This window comes from Schistocerca nitens, chromosome 4, assembly GCF_023898315.1.
Source record: "Schistocerca nitens isolate TAMUIC-IGC-003100 chromosome 4, iqSchNite1.1, whole genome shotgun sequence".
Classification (NCBI taxonomy): domain Eukaryota; kingdom Metazoa; phylum Arthropoda; class Insecta; order Orthoptera; family Acrididae; genus Schistocerca; species Schistocerca nitens.
Genome location: NC_064617.1, coordinates 691,754,450 through 691,780,133, shown reverse-complemented (window position 1 = coordinate 691,780,133; position 25,684 = coordinate 691,754,450). Strand labels below are relative to the sequence as shown.

The 25,684-nt window shown below is 37.8% G+C and overlaps 1 protein-coding gene across 2 annotated transcripts; it reads left to right on the top strand.

Moving 5' to 3' along the window:
• Window positions 1-330: 330 nt before the first annotated feature.
• On the top strand, window positions 331-25,684 carry LOC126252048 (uncharacterized). 2 transcript variants are annotated; one of them, XM_049952844.1, is made up of 4 exons: window positions 331-560; window positions 9,826-9,968; window positions 10,063-10,267; window positions 22,556-25,684. In XM_049952844.1, exons 1-4 carry the CDS (start codon window positions 376-378, stop codon window positions 25,320-25,322), a joined length of 3,300 nt encoding a protein of 1,099 aa, XP_049808801.1. In that variant the 5' UTR covers window positions 331-375; the 3' UTR covers window positions 25,323-25,684. The 2 variants fall into 2 exon arrangements, with proteins under 2 accessions (XP_049808801.1, XP_049808802.1); XM_049952845.1 differs by lacking the exon at window positions 9,826-9,968 and having other exon boundaries at window positions 395-560.

The following is a 25,684-nucleotide window of genomic DNA, read 5'->3' as shown; positions in this document are numbered from 1 at the left end:
CAGAGGCATTTAAGCAGCCACAGGAAAAAACCTTACTATTGAGTTCATTTGGAAGTACCCTCTGCCATGCTCTTCATAATGGTTGTATTATTATTTTTTAATAGAGTTCCTGGTGACTGAACTGTGCTCCTCCCAAATAAGATTTTAGCGCCTTGAGCGTTGCAGCATCTCTCTCATCCTATTAATGACACCATTGTATTTATTTGAGTTTTATTACGATTTTTGAGTATCGTGGCAATATAATTTAGGAAATAAAACTTTGATCCATTGTGAAATTTCAAGGAATATAATTTAGGTTTAGTGACGTTTCTTCGTATTGGAGATGTTTGCATCGGGAAGCACCGTTGTTTGTTATTGTTTTTGGTGGTCAAAATAATGTCGAAAAAATCTGTTTTACGCTTTACGCTGAAGGAGTTGAATGCTTTGATACAGGATGAAAAGGCCCGTGTTGTGCTGCAAAGGAGTATCCGAAAACTACCTCTCCAACCTTACAGCTTAAGTGATTTGCAAGGTTCTATACACGAGGTTTTGGATGCAAACTTGGCCAAGTTTGACCACGAGTAAGTACTGTTTTGGAAATTATTTCTCCGTAGAATTGATTTTAGTTTCATTATAAAAATATTGCTATTGTCCCTCAGCCCTTTTACCTCGATATACAAGCGTACCCGTAGGGTCATTCCATATCAAATCACCCAAAAAAAAAAAAAAAAATTTACACCCACCTCCTTAGATTTTCATGAAATTTGGCTCAAATGGTTCTAATACCATCCTGACAACACCTGCAAAATTTTTTTTTTGCTGTATCTCTTATAGTTTTTTTTAATAAATTTTTAAAGTTTTTTATCTTTTGCTTTTTCCGAACCTTCGGAAATTGTAAATTTAATTTGTATTCAAAACTTTAAAATTGCTTATCTTTAAAACTCTTTTAGATAGCATCATGAATTATTGCAGCAAGTTTATTTATTATACATATTTGAAGATAAAAATGATACTATTAAAATATATTAATATTTTCTATGAAAAAAAATATATATGTATTTTTTTTCTTAACGGATGTTTTGTTTTATAAGAATTGAAATATCTAGAGTCTCAGACCTGATAAAATGCTCAAATTTGTTTTAATTTACTCTTAAACATATAGGCTACTTGATAAAACAAAAATAATGATGGCTTTTTAACATGTTTATTAATTATAGTAGATTACATTAGAATTATGTACAAAGATAGTGTACTTACGACACGTATGTATAACCCAACTGATTGCTTGAAACATTGAATTTTTTGAGTAATTTTGTCTTTCTAATGAACATTAATGCTGATTCAAACTGTTTTTCCACTTCATCCAAGAGCTTTCAGTTCTTTTGATACATTCTTTTTTGAAGTTTAATACATTCTTCCAGTGCCGCTTGATTGAGGTGCGTCTACTACACAGACTATGTGCTCCAAAGGCACTATGCAAGAATCTTCTCTTTCAGGCCAATAAAATGATGCAGCTGGTCCTGAAGGATGTACAAATAGGATTTCTGCATCTTCTTCATCATTGAATATTGTTTTTACCAGTCCAAAGTACCAGTTACCATCATAAGTTGCAGCCACATAGCTATTTATGGATGGTTCAACACGAACCCAATCAGAAGAAGAATGGAAAGAAAAGACTAAGGAGGGTCTTACACTATCTGTAGTTCTTCTAATTTCAAAGTTGTTTCTTGGAAGTGGTTTGAAGTTATGAAAACTTCTTGTTCCAGGAATGGTTTGGGTTGCTGAAAATCGTTTTTCTAGTTTTAACCATAGCAAATCAGCTTCTTTTTGGTCAATAAAGTGAAAATCAATGTTTTCAATAATTTTTTCACAAAACTTGTACACATCGATTTCTGTCATTATTTGTTCATCTGAAAGCTGTAGAATGGCTTTCCTTAAAATTCTTTTAATAGTTCCTCTTAGGCCATCACAAATTGACTTCCCATGACTTGTTGCAAAAAAAGTGTTGGGCCTTCAAATTAAAGTCTCTCAAGTGTTCAGTCAAATTTTTAAAACTGTTTCTATTTTTGTACTGCCCAGCACAACCATCTGAAAACCAGTGTCATGTTCTTGGTCATCACTAATATAACAGTGGTTGAAAACAAAAACATTGTTTTCCTCATTTCTTAGAGTACAGCCACCTCTATTCCAGTGGTAACTGTGGATCTCATTTTGTATAACAAAGGAATAATTTTCACTGAAATCCATCACAATGGGATTTTGCTATAAACGAGTGTGGGGTGAGCTTTTCCAATGACCTAACCAATAAAGAAATGCAGTCTTCAACACTGATAGACTGTTTGATCATTTCTGCCCTGTCTGTGTTAACCCACTGACTGATTACAATTTCTTCTTCTAAATCATAATCTTCACTTAGTTTTTCAGTTAAGTACTCAGTTAGTGCAGTATTTGCAGGACAGCTGTCGCAATGATGTAGCATGCAGTATTGGTTTTCCGTGTTGCACACAAGCATCTTAATTAGGCCTTTATAAGATTCTTCAATTTTCACAGCATCCAGTAATAGTTTAACATTCTAGTGGATACTGCATACACATACAGTGTGTGTGCCTGCGGCACCAGCAAGGATACACCATTTAGGTCTCAACAAACAAAATTTTGAAAATCCTACTTCTACATCGGGATTCTCCCATTTGAAAGAATAATAGAGTTCTCTCAAGTTACACAAAATGAGTCTTTTTGCATGTACACATTTTTTTGGACACTTACTTTGTCTTTTGTTCCAGGTAGCACTCTGGAAGTTTCATCCTTTTCATAAAAATCTGTTACAAGTCTTACTGTATTTTCAGAAAGAGTTTTACCTTTTTTTGGACCAGGAGTTTCCAAAATACCCTTTTCAGATTTTAGCTTTCTAGCTTGTCGCACCATGTACTCACTTACATTAAATTCTTTCATCACTTTATTTCGACTCCAAGAATCTGGAGCCAAGGTCAGAATCTGGATTTTTCTAGACCTCCCAAAAGATTAAATCTTCTCTTTCATAAAAGGAATCATTACATCAAAATCCTTTGCTTTCTCAACCACACTTGTATCTTCTTCGTCATCATCAGAACTTGGTGCATCATATTTTAATGCTTTTGAAGCCACCTTTTTTTTGCAGTCTTTTCAATACTGCCAACCTTCCTTTTAAAATAAGACCCTTTACTTTGTTCTGACAAGCCATGAAGCTTTATCGGTGTTAAACCTAAATTATAAAGAGCAATGTTTGTTTGTACGAGGGATGCATTTCTGGATTCCAATGATTCTAATTCAACCATGACTTGATCATCTGTTTCACTTTCATTGACTTCAACTCTTAAATTTTCCTCACAAAAGTTACGACATGTTGAGCAAAGCTTTTGACCAGGTTTTATGCTAATATTTTTTGTCAGTAATTGTTTAGAAAGATCCAAGCCTACACTTCTCAACAATTTTTTGATGGGCTTTTTGTGTTTTTTAGTGGGTCTACACATGTTGTTTGATACTTTTCAAAAACATTTAAAAAGTAGTAGCTGTGGTGTGAACATATATTCTTAAATTCACACAGATTAATTCCAGATCGTAAGTGGATCAAATCTTTTTCTTCCTCACTCAATTCAGATACCAGTTGTAACGTTTTTGAAGGTGTGTAGGTTGTTTGGAAACAGTCAGATTTTTTAAATAACCCTACGATACAGGTCTGAATATCTGACATACTGATTTCACTTTTGGTCTGATTACTGTTCTGGTTACTTTTATAGGATATTGGAAAAGAATCTCTGTTCTTACTGAAAGTTCGAATAAACTTAATAAAATACTATCCAAGCACTATTTAACACTGTAATAATTTTTTACTTCAAAACGCAGGAGTAACAAAACAAAATCCAAGCGTACATTGTTACTCCAAGAAGACAAAAACTTATTTTCGGTTACTTGGTACTTTTTATTTTTATAATATAATTAATATTATTTTAAAAATTAGATAACTATTAAACAGGTTAAAAAGCCAACATAGTTTTTCTTTTATCTAATAGCCTATACAATTAAGAGTATTTTAAAACAAATTTGAGCTTTCTATCAGGTCTGAGACTCTAGATATTGCAGTTTTTGTAAAACTAAACATCCATTAGCTAAAAAAAAAACTTGTAAATTTGTTTTCATTTGGAAGATTTTAATATATCTTTATGGTAATATTTTTAACATTTAGATATAATACACAAACTTATTCCAAAATTTCATACTGATATCTTGAGTATTCTTTAATATACAAATTTTTTTAGTTGTGAGGCCATGTTTAAGTTACGATTTCTGACTGCTGAAACAACACCAAATCTAAAAACTTTAAAAATTTATTAAAAAAAGAAAACTATAAGAGATAGAGCAAAAAAATTTTACAAGTGCTTTCAGGATGATAAAAGAATTAATTGTACAAAGTTTCATCAAAATATGACATGGTTGGTGTCAAGGCCTGGGTGACTTGACATGGAATGACCCCGTACGTACCCAGGAAGGTTAAGAAGTGGGTAATGGAAATGATTTTTCTCTAGACTTTTGACGTTGTTATAAATATTACTGTCGTTATTATATTGTAGTTATGTTAATCACTGATGTGGAACGAACATTAATGTATTTATTTATCTGTTAACTGATATGTGGTATTCAAGTTACTATCCACTTTTTTAGTGTTGCAGTGTGTGCATGCCCCATAAAAATTTCGGCAGAGTGTGGTATTAGGACTCTTCCCCTTCCTCCTCCTTTCCCTGAAATCTTGTTGTTAGTTACAGACCGATCTGTTAATCCAAGGTCTAGGTTAGGTTGAAATGTGATAATTTTTAATGGGATGGCAAACCACGAAGGTGAATGCTAATATAGGTTTTAGTAACAGATAAGTCTACAGTCTATTTGTCACAACAGCATCTTGTATAACAGTACACGTGCCTCAAATTATTCTTTCCTATGTCATCAATGACTGGTATAAGTGTAGCTAGAACTGGAACTTTCTGCTCCAAAATCAGTAATTACAGCTACTTGGAGCAAATGTTGCTTTACCTGTCTAGGTTCTATTTCATAGAAGATTGGTACTGCATGGTTTTCTGGTAAAAGACCTTGTTGGTATGTAGAGTCATGTAAAGTTGAACACTGATATTTTGGTCTTGCAACTCTTAGGCACATTATGACCAGTCTCATAATAATTAGTTATGAATCAGTTTATGTTATTTAGACTGCATTTCAGCTGCTTAAGACCACTTAACAAGTTTGTGAACAATTCACTGATAAAATTATCACCAGTGCTAATGCTGCAGAACGAAGTCTAGCATTATGTTATTAAAATTACACTTTCTAGCTAGTTAGTGATGGAGATTTTGTATAGTTAAGCATGCTTTTTTGTGAAAGATATAGTTTCTCTCAGTAGTCTGTTTATTTAAAGTACTTTTAAAGGGGTGATTTGTGGGAAGAAAGATAATTAGGATAATTGTGATTTTTATTTCGAGGACATTGGAGATGCGATTACAAACTTTCTGTGGTATAAAAGGGTAATTGGGAAATAAGGGCAGGGTGGTCTTTTTTGCACTGCAAAAAAACTTAGATGGTGAGGGGTAGACAGTGCTAAAACATAACTGTAGCTGAGAAACTGAAGATTTACTGTGAGAGAACACTGCAAAAAAGGGAGAAGAAATTCATCTGTTTTGGATCAGGAAGAATTTGAAAAATGGGAAGAAATTGGTACTCTCCATTTGGTAACACTATTATAAGTAAAAAGGGGTCGACAGAAGCGTCCGATCCCATGCATCGGCTTTGACCCGCGACGTAAGGGTGTTGTCGTGTGTGACGTCATGACGGCGCGGAGTTTGGTTTGAGTGTGGCTGTCTCCAGTTTTGTTTTATCTTATTTTATTTACTTTTCTGATCTGTTCGTTCTATCTCGTGAGTTTTTTTTTTTTTTTTTTAATTTAAAAACACTTATTGCTTATTTTAATTATCTGTTTCCTTCAATTTCTGTTTTAGTTTATTATATTTATCTTTCTGATCTGTTCGTTCTATCCCGTGAGAATTTTTTTTTTTTTTAAAGACAAAAAAACACTAATCAGCTACTGAAGCATCTTTGTCTTCTATGGGTTGCAGGGGTTACGACCCCTGGGGAGGTGGGTGGGTATTCATGCATGGCTGTCTTCACTTACACGTTGTAGCTACGCAAGGCGTCTAAATTTGTTTACATTTAGTTTGCCCCCCACCCAAAACACCCCATTTTCCGCGCTTGTCCCGTTAGTGTCATTAGGCTTCTTGTGGAAAGTGTGTGTGTTTCTTTTTGTTTCCGCCATATTTGTGACGTCATGGGTCAAAGCAGACGGGCGGGATCGGACGCTTCCGTATTTCCGTAAAAAGAATAGAAGAATTGAGAGAAAGAGAACCTTACAAACTGTGTTACGATTTACATTAGTGAACCCATGCAAAACGTTATTCTGTAGTCTGAAAGATATAGGAAGTGTAAGGTACCTGGATCACAGTATCTTCCCTAAGTAGGAGATGGATATTTAATTCTGACGGTGTTGCCAGAGCAGAATTAAGTGTTTTGTCTTTAAAACAATACACAGGATCTCATCCAAAAGCATTTGCCAGGCATAGTAAAGTTTTCATTTGTTTTACTCCATAACAACATGGTTCTGTGCAAGATTTTAACTCTGTTTTTATTTTTAAGGTTACATTACTCAGTTGGTCAAAATAAAACCTAAGGATCACTTCATTGTCTGTCTGACTGCCTGTGAAGACCTAGTTTTCTGAGGAACGAGTCGAGGCTTGTTGAAATTTATAAGATATATGGTCCCTTGGCTGCGTAAAAATTTAAGCTTCTAACTTGGTGCAGTCAAAAGATATGGTCTTTATATGAACTAAACCACACAAACATATTTTTTGCCATAACAAACTTACATTGTGTTTGTAATCCATTAAAAATCTCGGGAAATTCTGAGAGATATTGATCTGGTTTTCAGTAATTGATGGGGTGATTAACCCTTTAACTGCTCCGGACGTGTTAACGCGTGCGCCTTTGTACCTGTCTCTGTGTTCTCTGAACGTGTTTACACGTGCCACCAGTCCTTCTACGTGGTACTCTGAACAGACACGTGGCCCGTGTAAACACATTCAGAGCACACAGGGACAGGTACAAAGGCGCGCGCGTTAACACGTCCAGAGCAGTTAAAGGGTTAATAAGGAAGATTTGTGTGTATAATTTACAAATGTTTCATCCTAATTGGCTGAACTACAATGAAGTGAAGTCACCTGCTGCTGTGAAAACGATGCCTTTGCCCTGTAGTAGTGATAGGCATAATGCTGCCCTATTATGTATCTCCGGCACTAGCATTGCAGGACCTTGATGAATCACTCATTCTGCATCCAAAACATTCTGTGACAGTCTGTGCCTATGATACATGCATCATCTGAAATGTTTCAAAGCAAACTAACACTGGTAATTGGTGTAGCATTGCACTTCCCTTGTTTGGTATGAGGTTCTTACGTCCTGTAAAACTCCATTGAAGTATTCCACAGAACAATTTGACATTTGTGTAACAATAGCCCAATGGTCCGACTGTACCATTTTCGTTTCTGGAGACTTTTGCCAGGTCTTACCAGGAACCACAGTAGGGGCAGGAGCAGACAAGCTTAATGCCTGTGATTGCCAGTTAGCATAGTGTGTTAATATAAAACCAAAATTAATAAAATAAATGAAAATTTACAATAGTGAATGTAAAATTAGACAAACTTTCAAACTGAGACCTAAAATTAAAACATTCGGGAAAGTCTTGGAATTCCTAAGGCGGATATCTTGACACTACTGATATCAGTAATGGCAAAAATCATCAAGATTCTTGATTCCTAGGATGGGAACATTCTCGATTCCTAGGATGGATGAACTATCTATATTATAAATAATTAAGTTTGTATGAGACCCTTGTAGTGTCTGTCATACTCACATTTCCCCAGGTTTCCCCCTCCACATTCCCCCCCCCCCTCCAAATATAGGCTAGACAGAATAGTTTTCACATGAATGTTTGTTTCTGACTCTTTAGATAATTCTAGCATGCATGCCTGACTTTTCATCTACAGATTTATGAAATGGAGCACCTGGCAGTTACCCCATTTAAAAAAGTAATTTATTTAGCTCTACTGCAATTAGTAAATGTGGATTAAAAATAAATTTAAGGATAACCTTAGCAATAAAATTAACACAACTTTCATCCAGCATAGGTCATTGTGTGGATATACAGGAGTAAAACTCAAAGTAAGCTGAACTTACTAACAGTGCTGGAGACCTGATGCATGCACTAGATGTTGTGAAAAATGGAAATAAGACATTTCTGCAACATCCCTCACCCTACTTCAAATCATTACTTTAATGATAAACAAGGGAAGGGGCAAACACCACAAGGAGGCAGTGGCGGTGGTCATGTCATCATATCTATCTCCAAAAGATGAAGGACAACTGGCAGATATAATCAAACAAGAGACAAAACTGGATTTGTGCTGAGAATCAGAAGATTGAATACCATTGAGTGTTATACCAAACAAAACAAACTTCAGTCACAATTAGAACATCAATGACTGGGCATGGAATGCTTTTTCCATCAGGGATAGGCACTTGCTTTTTATAAAGACACTTTGCAGTATTGAACATCATCATTTTGATCAGACCAACTTATGGGTAATTTATGACTTTTTAAAAGCTTACTGCCACTGTGATGGAACTAAATTTGCCAGGAAAGCTAGATCACATAGTGATTTAAACCTCATTTTTTTCATGGCTCCTTTAAGCTAGAGTTTTTGGAGCAGTTGGCACATAGAGCAAACATAAGATGGGTTCTTCTGGATGAGGAAACACTAGTCTTATTGTGTTCATCAGCAGATAATGAAATGATGCCAAATGTTTTGTTTGACTAAAGGAAATGTAGCTAATGGAAAACTGGATCAACAGAGTACCTGCACAGACTGCAATGTCAGAAAATGAACATAGAAGCCAGCATAATTGATGTATGGTGGATACACAACCTACATTTCAAGTAAATCGATAATAAAATAAATTGATCTGGATAGCTCAGGAACACATGCATTCTAAGACGCCTTGCCACGATTCGTGGAGCTCCCCGTGTTGGATATTCGAGTTCTCCCTTGAACATGGGTGTGTGTGTTGTCCTTAGTGTTAGTTAGTTTAAGTTAGAGTAAGTAGTGTGTAAGCATAGTGACTGATGACCTCAGCAGTTTGGTCCCATACTACTTACCACAAATTTCCAATTTGCAACCATCTTGAACCTGCCGCATCACATCACATGTCTTATAGCACCTCGACATCATGTTGCTATAAACAACTGTCTGTCTGCAATTTCTTTGACGCTGGTAATAACTCAATTATTGAAGTAAGTGTGATCTTTCTGTTTAAGTTAATAATGTTCTTCAGTAGGCAAAGATATCCCAAATCAGAATAACACTGTTTATATGGAGTATCTTGAAATAACTATGCCCACTTGAAAAGAATTTTTTCTTTGATTTCTTCTTTAACTCAGACACTCAGGGAAAATTTCAGTGTGAACGAATTGTTCTAAAATAAAACACTATGTTAAAGACTATTTTGAATAAAACATAAGAAATGCCTGGCTTTAAAATAAAAAGGATTAATTACGTTCATGTTGTGAAATTATCGCTCAGTTACCTCACGTCTCCTTACTGATTCTGTACAGGAGCACTTACTGACATTCACACTGCAGCTTGGTGTAAATAATATATTTGTATTGATACTTTATGAAATACTGAAATGTGTGCTCTCATTAGTACTTATTTTCAGGTTGAAAGGAATACTTTTGAGCTACAAGAACATAAAAATTGTGAAGAATATTGCAAATGTGTTATACGATGATTCTCGACTTTACCTTACTATCCAAGCTGATTTTTATCTGTTTAGGCCTGAAGTAGGATGTGTTCTACGTGGTAATTATTTTGTTTTCATGTAATCCTGCTGCTTATTAAATTGCTTATTAAATTATTTGTTGCTGAATAATATTACATTATTTGTTGTATGCAGGTATTGTAAATAAAAGAAGTGCAGATCATGTTGGATGTCTTGTGCACAAGGCATTCAACGTGTCTATACCTAGACCAGAATGTGAAACAGATGGAGACTGGCAAGGATATTATGTTGAAATTGGACAGGAAGTCACTTTTAGAGTAGAATCGTTGGACCTTACTGGTAGCCTTCCATATATGTTAGGCTGTTTGCTTGATGTGGGGTAAGTAATTGCAAATATTAAGGAAACAAACAAAATGAATGCTCATGTAACATGCTATTTCAGGTGTATAGAGGTAGTGGGTCCCATAGCTGTAGTGTTTTATTCTCTCTCTCTCTCTCTCTCTCTCTCTCTCTCTCTCTCTCTCGCTCTCTCGCCCCACTCGCACTCTCTCGCCCCACTCGCACTCTCTCTCTCTCTCTCTCTCTCTCTCTCTCTCTCTCTCTCTCTATCAATATATGTATATATATATGAATATAATAGAGGGAAACATTCCACGTGGGAAAAATATATCTAAAAACAAAGATGATGTGACTTACCAAACGAAAGCGCTGGCAGGTCGATAGAAACACAAACAGACACAAACATACACACAAAATTCTAGCTTTCGCAACCAACGGTTGCTTCGTCAGGAAAGAGGGAAGGAGAGGGAAAGACGAAAGGATGTGGGTTTTAAGGGAGAGGTCAAGGAGTCATTCCAATCCCGGGAGCGGAAAGACTTACCTTAGGGGGAAAAAAGGACAGGTATACACTCGCACACACACACATATCCATCCACACATATACAGACACAAGCAGACATATTTAAATATGTCTGCTTGTGTCTGTATATGTGTGGATGGATATGTGTGTGTGTGCACGAGTGTATACCCATCCTTTTTTCCCCCTAAGGTAAGTCTTTCCGCTCCCAGGATTGGAATGACTCCTTACCCTCTCCCCTAAAACCAACATCCTTTCGTCTTTCCCTCTCCTTCCCTCTTTCCTGATGAGGCAACAGTTTGTTGCGAAAGCTTGAATTTTGTGTGTTTGTTTGTGTGTCTGTCGACCTGCCAGCACTTTCATTTGGTAAGTCACATAATCTTTTTTATATATATATATATATATATATATATATATATATATATATATATATATATATATATATATATATATATATATATTACAGAGGGAAACATTCCACGTGGAAAAAATATATCTAAAAAGAAAGAAAGTGATGAGACTTACCAAACAAAAGCGCTGGCAGGTCGATAGACACACATACAAACACAAACATACACACAAAATTCTGGCTTTCGCAACAAACGGTTGCTTTGTCAGGAAAGAGGGAAGGAGAGGGAAAGATGAAAGGAAGTGGGTTTTAAGGGAGAGGGTAAGGAGTCATTCCAATCCCGGGAGCGGAAAGACTTACCTTAGGGGGAAAAAAGGACGGGTATACACTCGCACACACACACATATCCATCCGCATATACACAGACACAAGCAGACATTACAGAGGGAAGGAGAGGGAAAGACGAAAGGATGTGGGTTTTAAGGGAGAGGGTAAGGAGTCATTCCAATGTCTGCTTGTGTCTGTGTATATGCGGATGGATATGTGTGTGTGTGCGAGTGTATACCCGTCCTTTTTTCCCCCTAAGGTAAGTCTTTCCGCTCCCGGGATTGGAATGACTCCTTACCCTCTCCCTTAAAACCCACTTCCTTTCATCATTCCCTCTCCTTCCCTCTTTCCTGACGAAGCAACCGTTTGTTGCGAAAGCCAGAATTTTGTGTGTATGTTTGTGTTTGTATGTGTGTCTATCGACCTGCCAGCGCTTTTGTTTGGTAAGTCTCATCACTTTCTTTCTGTATATATATATATATATATATATATATATATATATATATATATATATAAACAAAAATGAGGTGACTTACCGAACGAAAGCGCTGGCAGGTCGATAGACACACAAACAAACACAAACATACACACAAAATTCTAGCTTTCGCAACCAACGGTTGCCTCATCAGGAAAGAGGGAAGGAGAGGGAAAGATGAAAGGATGTGGGTTTTAAGGGAGAGGGTAAGGAGTCATTCCAATCCCGGGAGCGGAAAGACTTACCTTAGGGGGAAAAAAGGACAGGTATACACTCGCACACACACACATATCCATCCACACATACAGACACAAGCAGGTCTTTAAATATGTCTGCTTGTGTCTGTATGTGTGGATGGATATGTGTGTGTGTGCGAGTGTATACCTGTCCCTTTTTCCCCCTAAGGTAAGTCTTTCTGCTCCCGGGATTGGAATGACTCCTTACCCTCTCCCTTAAAACCCACATCCTTTCATCTTTCCCTCTCCTTCCCTCTTTCCTGATGAGGCAACCGTTTGTTGCGAAAGCTTGAATTTTGTGTGTGTGTGTGTGTGTGTGTGTTTGTTTGTGTGTCTATCGACCTGCCAGCGCTATATATATATATAAAATAGAGGGAAACATTCCACGTGGGAAAAATATATTTGTGTGCCTGGAATGTCTGCTTGTGTCTGTGTATGTGCGGATGGATATGTGTGTGTGTGCGAGTGTATACCTGTCCTTTTTTCCCCCTAAGGTAAGTCTTTCCGCTCCCGTGATTGGAATGACTCCTTACCCTCTCCCTTAAAACCCACATCCTTTCGTCTTTCCCTCTCCTTCCCTCATTCCTGACGAAGCAACCATTGGTTGCGAAAGCTAGAATTTTGTGTGTGTGTGTGTGTATATATGTGTTTGTTTGTGTTTCTATCGACCTGCCAGCGCTAGAAAAGAAAGATGATGTGAATTACCAAATGAAAATGCTGGCAGGTCGACAGACACTTTTTATTTTTTACACATTGTAACCTAATTTACATGACTGCTTCACTTTATTTTTAACATTATTTTAACAAGATTATCATTTAAACCTTGTAAATATTTCTGAAAAATAATGATTTGTGGAATGGCTGTATGTGTATTTATTAAAATTACTATTTTGTCATAAAAAACACATGCCCTGTAATTTTTGTAAGTGACGATGGTCTGTTGTTTGACCAAAATTGCTAGTTTTAAGAAAGTGGCATACAGCCACTGTAAAAATCAGTACTTTTCCAAAATATTTAAAAGCTTACAGATATAGTACTCATATAGGACATGATAGATTGTCACATCACCTCAGTATGTATTCTGTGAAACAAGTTTATTGGACTTTCCTGCTGTCATATGATTAATTTTGTATTAGCATGTATTTGTAAACATTTTGAAAAGACTTTGGGATTTCTGTAATACATGAGATCTGTGTTGAGCATTTTCAGGATAAACCCTAGTTAGTTGTATATTCAGCTTACAGTAATTACCATATGTGTAATTAATGATGTGTTTTCGATTGGTCAGTTAAGCTGCTGAGTCCATTTTCTGCTGGAATATGGAGTCAAGAAGTCGGCTGAGCACCTGAAGTCACACCAATATTCAGTCATGCCAAGAAAACCAAAGAGAGAAATAGAGAGAGAGAGAGGGGGGGGGGAGAGAGAGAGAGAGAGAGAGAGATAGATATCATACTGTATTCATACTGTATGCTTCTCCAACCCCCTCACCCACTCTTTCCTTCCAGTACAACTGAACATCTATAGTATGTAGTAAATCCGCTTTTTTTTTTTTTTTTCCCACAATTTACATTATATCTTCTGTCTCATGGGGTATTTCAAATTACTTAATTTCCATTTTATTGTTGTCCAATATCCTGTATTTTGCTTCATTTAACAGTTTGTTGCTTTGTCATTTTTTACAGAAGTATCTTAGGTATTTTGTACTATCCTTACCTAACAAGGTGCCACAGTGTTTAAAATGTGCAGCTTTACGTGCCTGTCTGAACTGTGCTCTTTTGGGGTGATCAACTCCAAATGTTCATTGCTAACAGATTGGGATGGACTTTCATTTACTGCCTGCAGCAATTCCAGTCATGTTTGAATGTGATTTTGATTAGCAAGCATAGGGAAAACACTACAAGTATCGTTAAATCTGTGTAATTCCACACCTGGATACAGTTATAGAAGTGAGTGCACAAGGCTGTGCAGATATATCACCTGAGGATTTGTTCTTGCAACTCCAGCAGATTGTGGAAATTCTGAAGTTGGTGTTTTACCCATTGTTCCAATATGTCCCTCAGATTCTCTATGGGGTTCAAACCAGGTGATTTTACAGGTCGCCTCGCGGTTAGAGGCACCATGTCACAGACTGCACGGCCCTTCCAGCCGGAGGCTCAACTCCTCCCTCGAGCATGGGTGTGTGTGTTGTTCTTAGCATAAGTTAGTTTAATTAGTGTGTAAGTCTAGGAACTGATGACCTCAGCAGTTTGGTCCCTTAGAAATTCACACACATTTGAACATTTTTTACAGATCAGTTGAGATGTAATAGGGTGGGGGAGTGTTCGGAAAACCAGTCAAATATTCTTCCAGCCTAAAGAACTTTGTTACTGTCTACTTGAGAAATAGGGGCATCAGTACATACTCATGATCCAGATGTTGACTGAAAGGCAACACATGATCATTCAGAATGTTTAAACACGCTACTTCAACTAGTGACCATCTCAGTGAGTGGGACTAATTCATAATAAGAAAAACACCCCCAAAACATCACAGACCTACCTCGTGGTTGCATGTGACCTTGCATACAAACAGACAGAAATGTTTCATTCGGCCTGTGGTGCACTCGATGATGTGTCATTTGAATAAAGGCAACAATATGATTTTTCAGACCACATTATGTTTTGCCACTCAGCCACTGTCCAGTTTGATAATTTATAATCCATTGAAAATGTGCAGCTTTATGTGCCTGTCTGAACTGTGATCTTTGGAGGTGATCAACTCCAAATGTTCATTGCGTTCAGTTCCCGTTGCAGTATTCTTTTGCTAACAGGTTGGGATGGACTTTCATTCACTGCCTGCAGCAATTCCAATCATGTTTGAAAGTGATTTTGATTCACGAGCCATGTGATGTGTCTTTGGTCTCTCTCAGTCAGAATCTTTTTCTGACCACAATTCTGACATTGTGTTTTGTGGCCACATTTATTACACCACAACTTGTAGGTACATTGAACAGTCTGCCTCGAAACACCAACAAATCCAGCAACTTTACACACTGTATGGTCACGGACATGGCCAAACAAGATTTGCAGTTTATGCCACTCTTGTCACATCCTTACATTTACCCATTTTTACATAGAATGTCCACTTGAAACATAAATGTCTAGCTGATCGCTACTTACTTATGCTCACATAGAGACAGTGCACGCATGGTTGAGCATGACTTGATTGCTGTGCCATCTGTAAAGGCATAACAGGTACCTGTGCTTGCACATGCACTGGGGCAACTATATTTTTGTCCAGTGAACTTAAACTAAATTTCCATTTAGGAAGTGTTTACCAGTTTATCGATTCACTTCATCACCTTTGCAGACTCATTGTTGAGATGTGTGTATCATTGTTACTCTTTTCAGTGTTCTTTTCATTATGCTATTGTTGTTGTGGTCTTCAGTCCTGAGACTGGTTTGATGCAGCTCTCCATGCTACTCTATCCTGTGCAAGCTTCTTCATCTCCCAGTACCTACTGCAACCTAGATGCTTCTGAATCTGTTTAGTGTATTCATCTCTTGGTCTCCCTCTATGATTTTTACCTTCAACGCTGCCCTCCAATACTAAATTGGTGATCCCTTGATGCCTCAGAACATGTCCTACCAACCGATACCTTCTTCTAGTCAAGTTGTGCCACAAACTTCTCTTCTCCCCAATCCTATTCAATACCTCCTCATTAGTTATATGATCTACCCATCTAATCTTCAGCATTCTTCTGTAGCACCACACTTCGAAAGCTTCTATTCTCTTCTTGTTCAAACTATTTATCGTCCATGTTTCACTTCCATACATGGCTACGCTCCATACAAATACTTTCAGAAATGAGTTCCTGACCCTTAAATCAATACTTGATGTTAACAAAATTTCTCTTCTTCAGAAACGCTTTCCTTGCCATTGCCAGCCTACATTTGGTATCCTCTCTATTCGACCATCATCATTTATTTTGCTCCCCAAATAGCAAAACTCCTTTACTACTTTAAGTGTCTCATTTCCTAATCTAATTCCCTCAGCATCATCGACTACATTCCATTATCCTTGTTTTGCTTTTGTTGATGTTCATCTTATACCCTCCTTTCAAGACACTGTCCATTCTGTTCAACTGCTCTTCCAAGTCTTTGCTGTCTCTGACAGAATTACAATGTCATCGGCAAACCTCAGAGTTTTTATTTCTTTTGTTTCCTTCACTGCTTGCTCAATATACAGATTGAATAACATCGGGGATAGGCTACAATCCTGTCTCACTCCCTTCCCAACCACCGCTTCCCTTTCATGTCCCTCGACTCTTTATAACTGCCATCTGGTTTCTGTACAAATTGTAAATAGCCTTTCGCTCCCTGTATTTTACCCCTGCCACCTTCAGAATTTGAAAGAGAGTATTCCAGTCAACATTGTCAAAAACTTTCTCTAAGTCTACAAATGCTAGAAACGTATGTTTGCCTTTTCTTAATCTAGCTTCTAAGATAAGTCGTAGGGTCAGTATTGCGTCACGTGTTCCAATATTTCTATGGAATCCAAACTGATCTTCCCCGAGGTCGGCTTCTACCAGTTTCTCCATTCATCTGTAAAGAATTCGCGTTAGTATTTTGCATCCGTGACTTATTAAACCGATTGTTCGGAAATTTTCACATCTGTCAGCACCTGTTTTCTTTGGGATTGGAATTATTATATTCTTCTTGAAGTCTGAGGGTATTTCGCCTGTCTCATACATCTTGCTCACCAGATGGTCGAGTTTTGTCAGGACTGGCTCTCCCAAGGCTGTCAGTAGTTCTAATGGAATGTTGTGTCTACTCCCGGGGTCTTGTTTCGGCTCAGGTCTTTCAGTGCTCTGTCAAACTCTTCACGTAGTATCGTATCTCCCATTTCATCTTCATCTACATCCTCTTCCATTTCCATAATATTGTCCTCAAGTACATTGCCCTTTTCATTATAGGGTTTCATATTTCGATAAAATGTGTTCGTGACTTTCATGATAGAAATAGATGATTGAGCAAAAATTAAATCAGTCTATCTCTGTACTACTATCCAGATTTAGGGTTTCAGTGTTTTTGCTAAGCTGCTCTGTCAAATGCTAGAATGATTCCATTGAAAGAGCTACAGTTGATTGTTTTATCAGAGCTTCAGTTCATCTCTGATGATCTATTTGCTAATGAAACATTAAACCCTAATCTTTAATCCTTGTCTCGGTCCACTTGATGGCTTAATGGGCAGTCACCATGACAGCTGTGATTCATCACCACCTTCCAGTGTAATTCACAACAAAATAGTTCATGATGAGCAGCCCGATATCAGGGTCTAATGGGCACAATATTTTAGTAACTGACTATGTTGCCATCATCAGGTGCACTGATGAACAGATGACTTAGCAGTTGGCAAGTTTTCTCTCTTTCCCTCCCGACCTCTGACCTGTCAGCCAACATCTCGTCTACCCCTCCTCCCACTGACACATTCTCAGTTTGCAGCCAGGGAAGTGTGCTGGTGGCACCTCTGCTGTTGCTCCGCCTGCTTCTGAAGTCAGTTCGTTATGGCATAGCTCCTTCCTTTCTTAATCAGACAGAATGCAGTTCTCAGGCCGTACTAAGGATGTAGCCACTATCACAATTGATCAGCAGTTCTTTTACTTGAATCTTGATAGATTCTTGAATGCCACAGGGCCAGAAGTTCGACATCTGTGTCAACCTTAGTATGATCAATCCATTCTGTGTATTTCCAATAGGCAATGTTCTACGACGGCTGTCTTGTTAGGCTTTTGCAGTCTGGTGCACTCTTGGTGTTTTCAGAAACGATCTTCGGCAGTACACACCGTCTGTCCTACGTATGTCTTGCCACATTGGCAGGGTATCAGATAGACCCCAGATTTCCATAGTGTGTGATTGTCTTTCATACCACCTATATGGGGAGAAAATGAAATGTGGGTAAGGCATATTTTGCTGGGAGTCTCCTTTCAGAGAGTTTGGCCATCTGGTGCAAGTCTTTTTATTTGATGTCACTGTCGTGGCTTGCGTGTTGGTGGTAATGAAATGATGATCAGGACAACACAACACCCCATTCCCAAGCAGAGAAAATATCTGATCCGGCTAGGAATCAAACCCATTCTCCTTGCTGGTATACAGCAAAGCTGGCCTCTCAGCTAAGGTGGCAAATATTTTGCGGCACAATAAAACTTGACAAGCTGAAACACCTGATGAGTTGTTTGCTGAGTGCCTTGCATTCCCTATGAGATTCCATGAAGAACATGTGGTGCCGAACTTTGTCGAGGTAATGCATCACATTGACTCAGAGAACTATTCAAATTACATCTACAACAGGCCAGCCAGTTCATTCTCTGATTGTGGGAATAGACTGATGGTGTCAAATGGTCCACACTGAACTCTGCATGTCAAATAAAATTTGAATGTATATCAGAGAGACAGCCTTCTGGTGCTCCCAGCAAGACTGCCATCAATCTTACGGCCAAGCAACTGGATGACACCCAATTTCCATTCTTAAAAAAGGCCTCAATTTTGCACTCACTCCTAAATCCATATCTACCATGGACATCATCATCTTTCATATGAAGCAGGTGAAGAAATATGTTTTGAAACCTGTTATGCTCATATGCAAAGAAAAAAGTTTAAAAAATCTCTAACAGGGAGATGGTGGCTATGTGGAAACTAAGAGAAGATCCAGATGATGAGTTGTCACCAACTGACAAAGACAAAGCAACTGTGGTCTTATCACACCAAGATTACATTGTGAAGATGTGGAGTCTACTAGAAGACTCTGATCCAAACAAGAGGGTGTAGAGGAAGACTATGGTGCATCCCAAAGAAACTGGCTTACCAGACTATGTATTAAGAAGCTGTGACAGAGAGTACCAGTTCTGCCAAGACTTCCTGGGCACCTGAAGGTTCACAAAGATGGGGTGTCTTTATGTCCTACTGTTCGCAGCATTGATGCCCCAACATACTCTCTCACTAAATAGCTTACATCGGAAAGTTTTCACATCATATTCGCAACTGTGTGAAATTTATTGGAAGCTTTAATGACCTTAAGCTTAAGACGTTGACATCCTTGTGAGATTCAGCGTTGTCTCTCTTTTCACCAAAATGACTTTATGAGAATCCTTGGAACTTATTGTCCAGAATTAACATACAGATGACAAAACTTTTTAGGCTTGTCTTGACATTGACATACTTTCATTTTGACGGTGGTTACATCGGGGAGACTGAAGGAGTAACCACGGGGAGTACACTTTCACTAGTTGTTGACAATGTGTACACGGAACATTTTGAGGAATAAGTTTTGGAATCTACCTGTTTTTCCAGTATGTAGACAACACTTTCAACATATGTCCAAATGGAAGAGACAAGTTGAATGACTTTCTCATAAATTTCGGTTCTGTACACCAGAACGTCAATTTTGCCATGGAAGTCAAAGTGAATGGATGCTCCCCTTTCTGGATGTTCTGGTGCAGAGACGAACAGATGGAACATTGGGCCACAACATATGCCAGAAGAAAACATGCAGTGACATATAAGATATGTGAGAAAAGTAACGAGCCTGAGAACACTGTGAGCGATCTGGCAATGCCGTGTTGCTCTGCTTGTGCAGACCGGTGTGTTCCTCACTTCCAGGTGCTTCCTAGTTTCCACTAACATTTCTTATCAAGAGCACATGTTTTTTGCTGGCACAACTCATTTTTGGAAAGCTGAGAACACGTTGAAGATGAACTTCTCTCAGGGAGAACTTCAACTTTGAAAAGACCCAAACGTGCTTTTGCTCTTTTAAGATCAGACCAACATTTAACAGTAAGGATGATGGGTGACCACTTAAACTTGAACACTTTCACCCTACTTCAAATTTTGGCCAAAGATATGCACATGTGAAAGTTTTGTGCAGAGATGCTGAGCAAAATGACGATCGAAGAAACTTTTGCAGTGTAGTTGATGAATCTTGGAATTTTTAATATGATCCTAAGACAAATTGGCCAAGTGAGGAGTGGCACACTGAGACATCTCCTCAACCAAAAAAAGCTCAATCAGCAAATCAAAGATCAAAACAATGCTGATTTTCTTTTTTTGACAGTAAGGGGTATTGTGCATAAAGAATCTGTTCCTCCAGGACAAACTATCAAGCAAGTGTATTACAAAGATATCCTTGAAAGGCTCAATAAAAGGGTGAATCACTTGAGCCTGGATATTGCAGACAAGTCGATGCTGCATCATGACAACGCCTTATGTCACACAGTCAGTTTCATCACGGAATTTTTTACCTCAAAAGGCATTCCTGTTGTCCCACTGCCCCCCTGTTCACCTGGTGTGAGTCCTTGTGACTTTTTTCTTTTCCCAAAATTGAAAAACGCCTTAAAAGGATGTCATTTTGGGACTCAGGAGAACATTCTAAAGAATGTGACCAACATGTTAAAGGTCCTACCAGTAGAAGCCTACCAAGATGGGGAAAAACAATTCTGCCAGTATATAGCTGCCAAATGGAACTACTTTGAAGGGAGTGATGTTGTTGTTTGAAGAAAATAAAAATTTAGATAGATAAAAAAAATGTGTCACACTTTCCTCTCACACTTCATATATCCACATGCAGACAGCTGCCACCGTACAGTGCAGAAGAATGCGGTGCTCAAAAAATGACAGTAGAAGTCTCAAACAAGAACTTAAACATCTGAGGATGATTGCCCATAAGTGCAGCCACACAGAGTGGCAAATTCAGAGAGCACTGTGTCCTACACAGACTTTACATCTGGCAGGAACAGAAGGAAGCTCATGAGGATGTGGCCATTGTGTTTATTCCATTTCGTGGTGCATTATCTGGAAAGACAGGACAAATTCTCTGCAAACATCAAGTGAAGACAGTCTTCCTCCCACCAGCTAAAACATGAGAACTCCTTCGTAGTATCAAAGACGACCATTGATTATGAAAACCTGAGATCTATAAGATACCCTGGTAATGTGACAGGACATACATATGTCAAATGGTGTGTACTGCTGAAGATTGTTGCCAAGAACACTGACAGTATACCATACTGCAGCAGCCTAGCAAGTCAGTAGTCATGGAACATTGTTATCGGAAGTACACAAAATGGATTACGAACACACTAAGATTCTGACACAGACGTTTAACTTCTGGGACTGTTTCGTTAAAGAATCTGTCAAAATTTGAGGAAGGGAACCTCTGATCAGTCTTGATAGTGGCTACATCCTTATTAAGGCCCAGGAATATACACCTGGTCTGATTAAGAAGCAGAAGGAGATATTCCTCAATGAACTAAGTTTGGGCATGGGTGGAGTAACAGCATATATGCCACCATCATGTGTCCCTGGGCACAAGCCAAGGGCAGAACAATGTGTTGGCAGGAGGAAGGTGGAGGGAGACACTGGGAGCAGGTAATGGATAGAGCGGCAGGTTGGAGGGAGAGGGGGGGGGGGAGAAGAGATAAAAGCAGCAAGCTGACCCCTAAACAGTCGGCAATGTGGTCGCTTACCAAAGCAATGTGCCCATTGGACACTGACATGCAGACCTTCACCTGTGAACTATTTCGTCAACATGTAGTTTCTTTCGCTGTGGCGACAGCTAATCTTGTATTTTATTTTTACATTTCCGTTTCCCAGAACTATTTTTCTCATATTGTTTTTGGCTTGTATGTTCACCTTCTTTAGCGACTATTGTTAATATATGTCTGTGGTTGCCATTTGTGTTTTCATGCAAGTCACGTTGGATGAATATGCTTGTTGTACATAGACTTTAAACACAGTATGGATGCTAACATACCCATTTTTTTTTTCTTTCCTTAGATAATTGTCAAGCAGAGTAAAGTATTTTTGTCCCTCCAAATCTCTCTCTCTCTCTCTCTCTCTCTCTCGCTCTCTCTTTTTTTTTTCCCTTAATTTATTTCTGTATGGACCGTTTGTATGGCAGAATGGATGTATGTTTCACAAATTTTGTAATTACTATTTATCTTGCAGCTATATTCAGTTTAGAAATTGTATGTAGGAGTAGGATTGTGTTTCTTTTCTTATTATAAGTAAATAATAGTGCAATTTGTAAGATGACTTCATTCATACCCGTTATGGAAAAACATGCGGTTACATCACACAGTACGTGTAGCATTCTGCACACATGCTTTGCCTGATAAAACCAGAACATTGCTTGTTTCTTTTCCTTTGCCCAGAAAAACTAATGAACAATGTAGTTACTGATGCATGATAGATTATTATTTGGCCAGTAATTATTTTTGTCAAGGTGTAGCAGACAAAGATTAACAGTATGAAATATTTCATAGCATTAACTTGGTATTTTATAATTGCGTATATCAGAATGTGGGAACATATCATTATTTGTTATTGGCTGTAGTGCAGTCTAAAATTTTTATGTCGTCTCTCCATAGTGATCTTTCTCTCTCACTACAGGTCATTGTCCGGCCCTCCCAGTGAAATATTTGATGAGCAAAAGACCACAGAAAATGAAGAAATTTTTGCTCCCTTTAGTAAATGTAATGGATTTCTGGAGCAGCATGAAGACACTCATGCATCTGTACCCACAACAGAACACAAAAAGAAAAAGAAACATAAGAAGTATGAAGATTTAAAAAGTAGAGGAAATGTCCAAGACTCAGTATTTGTGAAGCATGAAAAATACAATAGTATTCATGAGAAGGATGATGAGGGGCATAACGAATCTGGCAGTCTCCTGAAAACACCCAAGAAGAAGAAAAGGAAAAATGCTGACCAGATTGATCCAATAAAACAGGAAGAGCAGACATATAGGCTAGACAATGATAGGGGCACTTTGTACCAAAATCAACAAGAGGAAGAGCAACAACAATATGAGGAAAAGATCTTACTCAGTAAAAAACAAATTGATAGCTCTTATCATTTATCAGAATTTGATCATTTAAATAGTACTGTTAATTTGGAGAAGAAAAAGAGAAAATATGGTGAAGCATTTTATGATGATGATGATGATCATACTGTCAGTACACAAAATGAAGGTGTAAAGCATAGAAAGAAGAAAAGCAAGAAAGAAAAACATGTCATTGAAATAGCTAATGCTGATGAACCTGTTGAAGATGATTTTAGCATAGATACATCAAAAGAAATTACAAATCAGGACAAGAAGAGAAAAAAGAAAAATAAAAGGGACGTTACGGAAGAACTACCTGCAGAGTTGAGTGAAGAAACTACTAGTCCATATGTTAATAACACTCCTGAAGAACTGATGTTGAAAATGCAATTCAGCCAAGAACATTTTAAAAAATTATGTAAGAAAGTGAAACCACTTGTGACAACTGAACTTGTAACATCAACTCCTGTTGAACATAAAACCAACAAAGAGAACAAATTTTCTTTTACTAGTAGCACAGAAAGTCACTCAGATTTCAAACCAACAAATTTATCAGAGTCGATGGCCCCTTTTTCACTCATGCATTCTCCTATTTTGAAAGCAAAACACACAAAGAAGGAGAAAGAAAGTAGTCCTGCTGTTCAAAGTGATAATGTCCCAGTAAAAGTAAAAAAATTAAAGAAAGAGAAGAGGCTTAGTTCGACTCAGCAGAGTCCAGATAAAATTTCAGAGGATTGTCAATTTTCTGGAAGCCATTGTGTTTCGTATCACCAAGAAAGCAACTTACCTTGCTCAGACATAGAAAATCAGACGAAAGGTGCAACTACACATCTAAACTCGAGTAACAAATCAGTAGCTGATATACAAGAAACAGAACACAAAAATAAGATGAGAGAGAGTGCTGATAAGTCTAGTAAACAACTGTCAAAAAGTGTTTTGGAGTCACCTGTAGAAAGTAAAGTGAAAATCAGCAAGAAGGAGAGTCATTTATCTGCAAAGAAGAAAAATAGTATTGGAAATGAACCCAAGAGAACAATGAAAACAGATAGTAACATTAATGACAGTTGTGATAATCAAGATTATGGAAATAATAGCTATAATCAGATGGTTGCTCAGTGTGGAGAACCTGGAAAAACACAAATGTCCAATAGACTAGTTGAATACATGACAAATATTAAAAAACAACCTTCCTTTACCAGGAAAAGTTTAACATCTAGCTTGGTACGGAGTGAAAATACATCAGAGGAAGGGAACAACTCAGATGAGGATAATGTGTTAAAAAATATTCTCAAATTAAATAGAACTCCATCATCAGAAAGATCTCCCAAACACAAGCGAGTAGCTGCAATTAATCAGTCCTCCAGCCAGACTATAAAAAATTCTGATCGAGCATGTAGCCCTGACAGTGGTTTGAGTTTGTCAGCAACATCTGCTGAAAAAGATTCAGTTAATTTAACAAGTAGAGACAGCAAAAGAGATGCTCATTACAAGTACAGTGCAGAATTTTCCAAAGATAGAGGACATGTAAAAGAGCAGACCAAAATCCTACCAAAGACACCTAAAAGAAAGAAAATGGCGGATGCTGAGGAAGGTGGTAGTCATCTGACTGTCAAACATAGGATCAAGAAGGAAAAAGAAAGTCCTGTTTCTCAACCTTCGAGACATGAAACTGACAGTATAGGACCTTTAAGAGAAGATGGCTCATTGGAAGCTGAAAGGATGAAAATTCTTGCTGATATGATCAAAAAGTTAGAATATGGGAATAAAGAAGATCTTTCTATGAAAGATGAAAGTCATAAACCATTAGGTTCTTCAGTTGTCAAAGCAAGGCGAAAAAGTAAACAGGAGGATACTGTGTCAGATAGTGAGCTAGACAGCTCCAAATCCAAGAAGAGTCACAAAAGAAAGGAGAGCAACAAACTTAAAGGAATGAAAAGTGCTGCTAGAGAAGTAGATAATATGCAGCAGCTGGATGCTACAGCTTACTTCAAACCTTCTGCTGAAAAACTCTCTAGTATTTCCACAGCCCAAGCTGGAGAGCAAGTAATTGATAGGAATAGAAACAATTTGGGAGAAGGAAGTCCTGTTACAGTGCAAGCTAAAATTTCAGGAAAGACACCTAGAAGAAAGAGTACTACAGAGACGGAAGCAAGCAACTCCAGACCAGTGACTAAAACCCCAGTTAAAATCAAGAAAAAGGACAGTCCAAAGAAAAGGAATGTTATGTCGTCCCATGAAAGTGACAACAGTGGGGGAAATTCCCAAAGGGAAGAATCACCTGGAGCAATGGCAGAGAGGCTTTTGGAAGAATTTGTGAAGAGGAGATCACTGTGATGAATAAAAGCCTTGTTATTATGTGAGACTGTGTATGTAATGAGAGAACCATCACTAATTCTGATTTGTAGTGAATGTATATCTCATAGCAGATTGTGCATCCTTTACTGTAATCACATAAATAACTGCTGTGTAGAATGAGAGGTGGAGAGTAATGTGATTCAAAGTGGCAAAATTTGTTCAGATTCTGCTTAACTTCCACTTGCACTATGCTGTAGTGTGCTCATGATTGCCAGATCCAATACAATATTTTATTTTGTATCAGTTTTGGTGAAACACAGCATTTTGTACATATGTATATTATTATGTACTTCAGTAACTGTGAAGATCTTTGTAATAAAAGTATTTTTTGTAGTATTTCA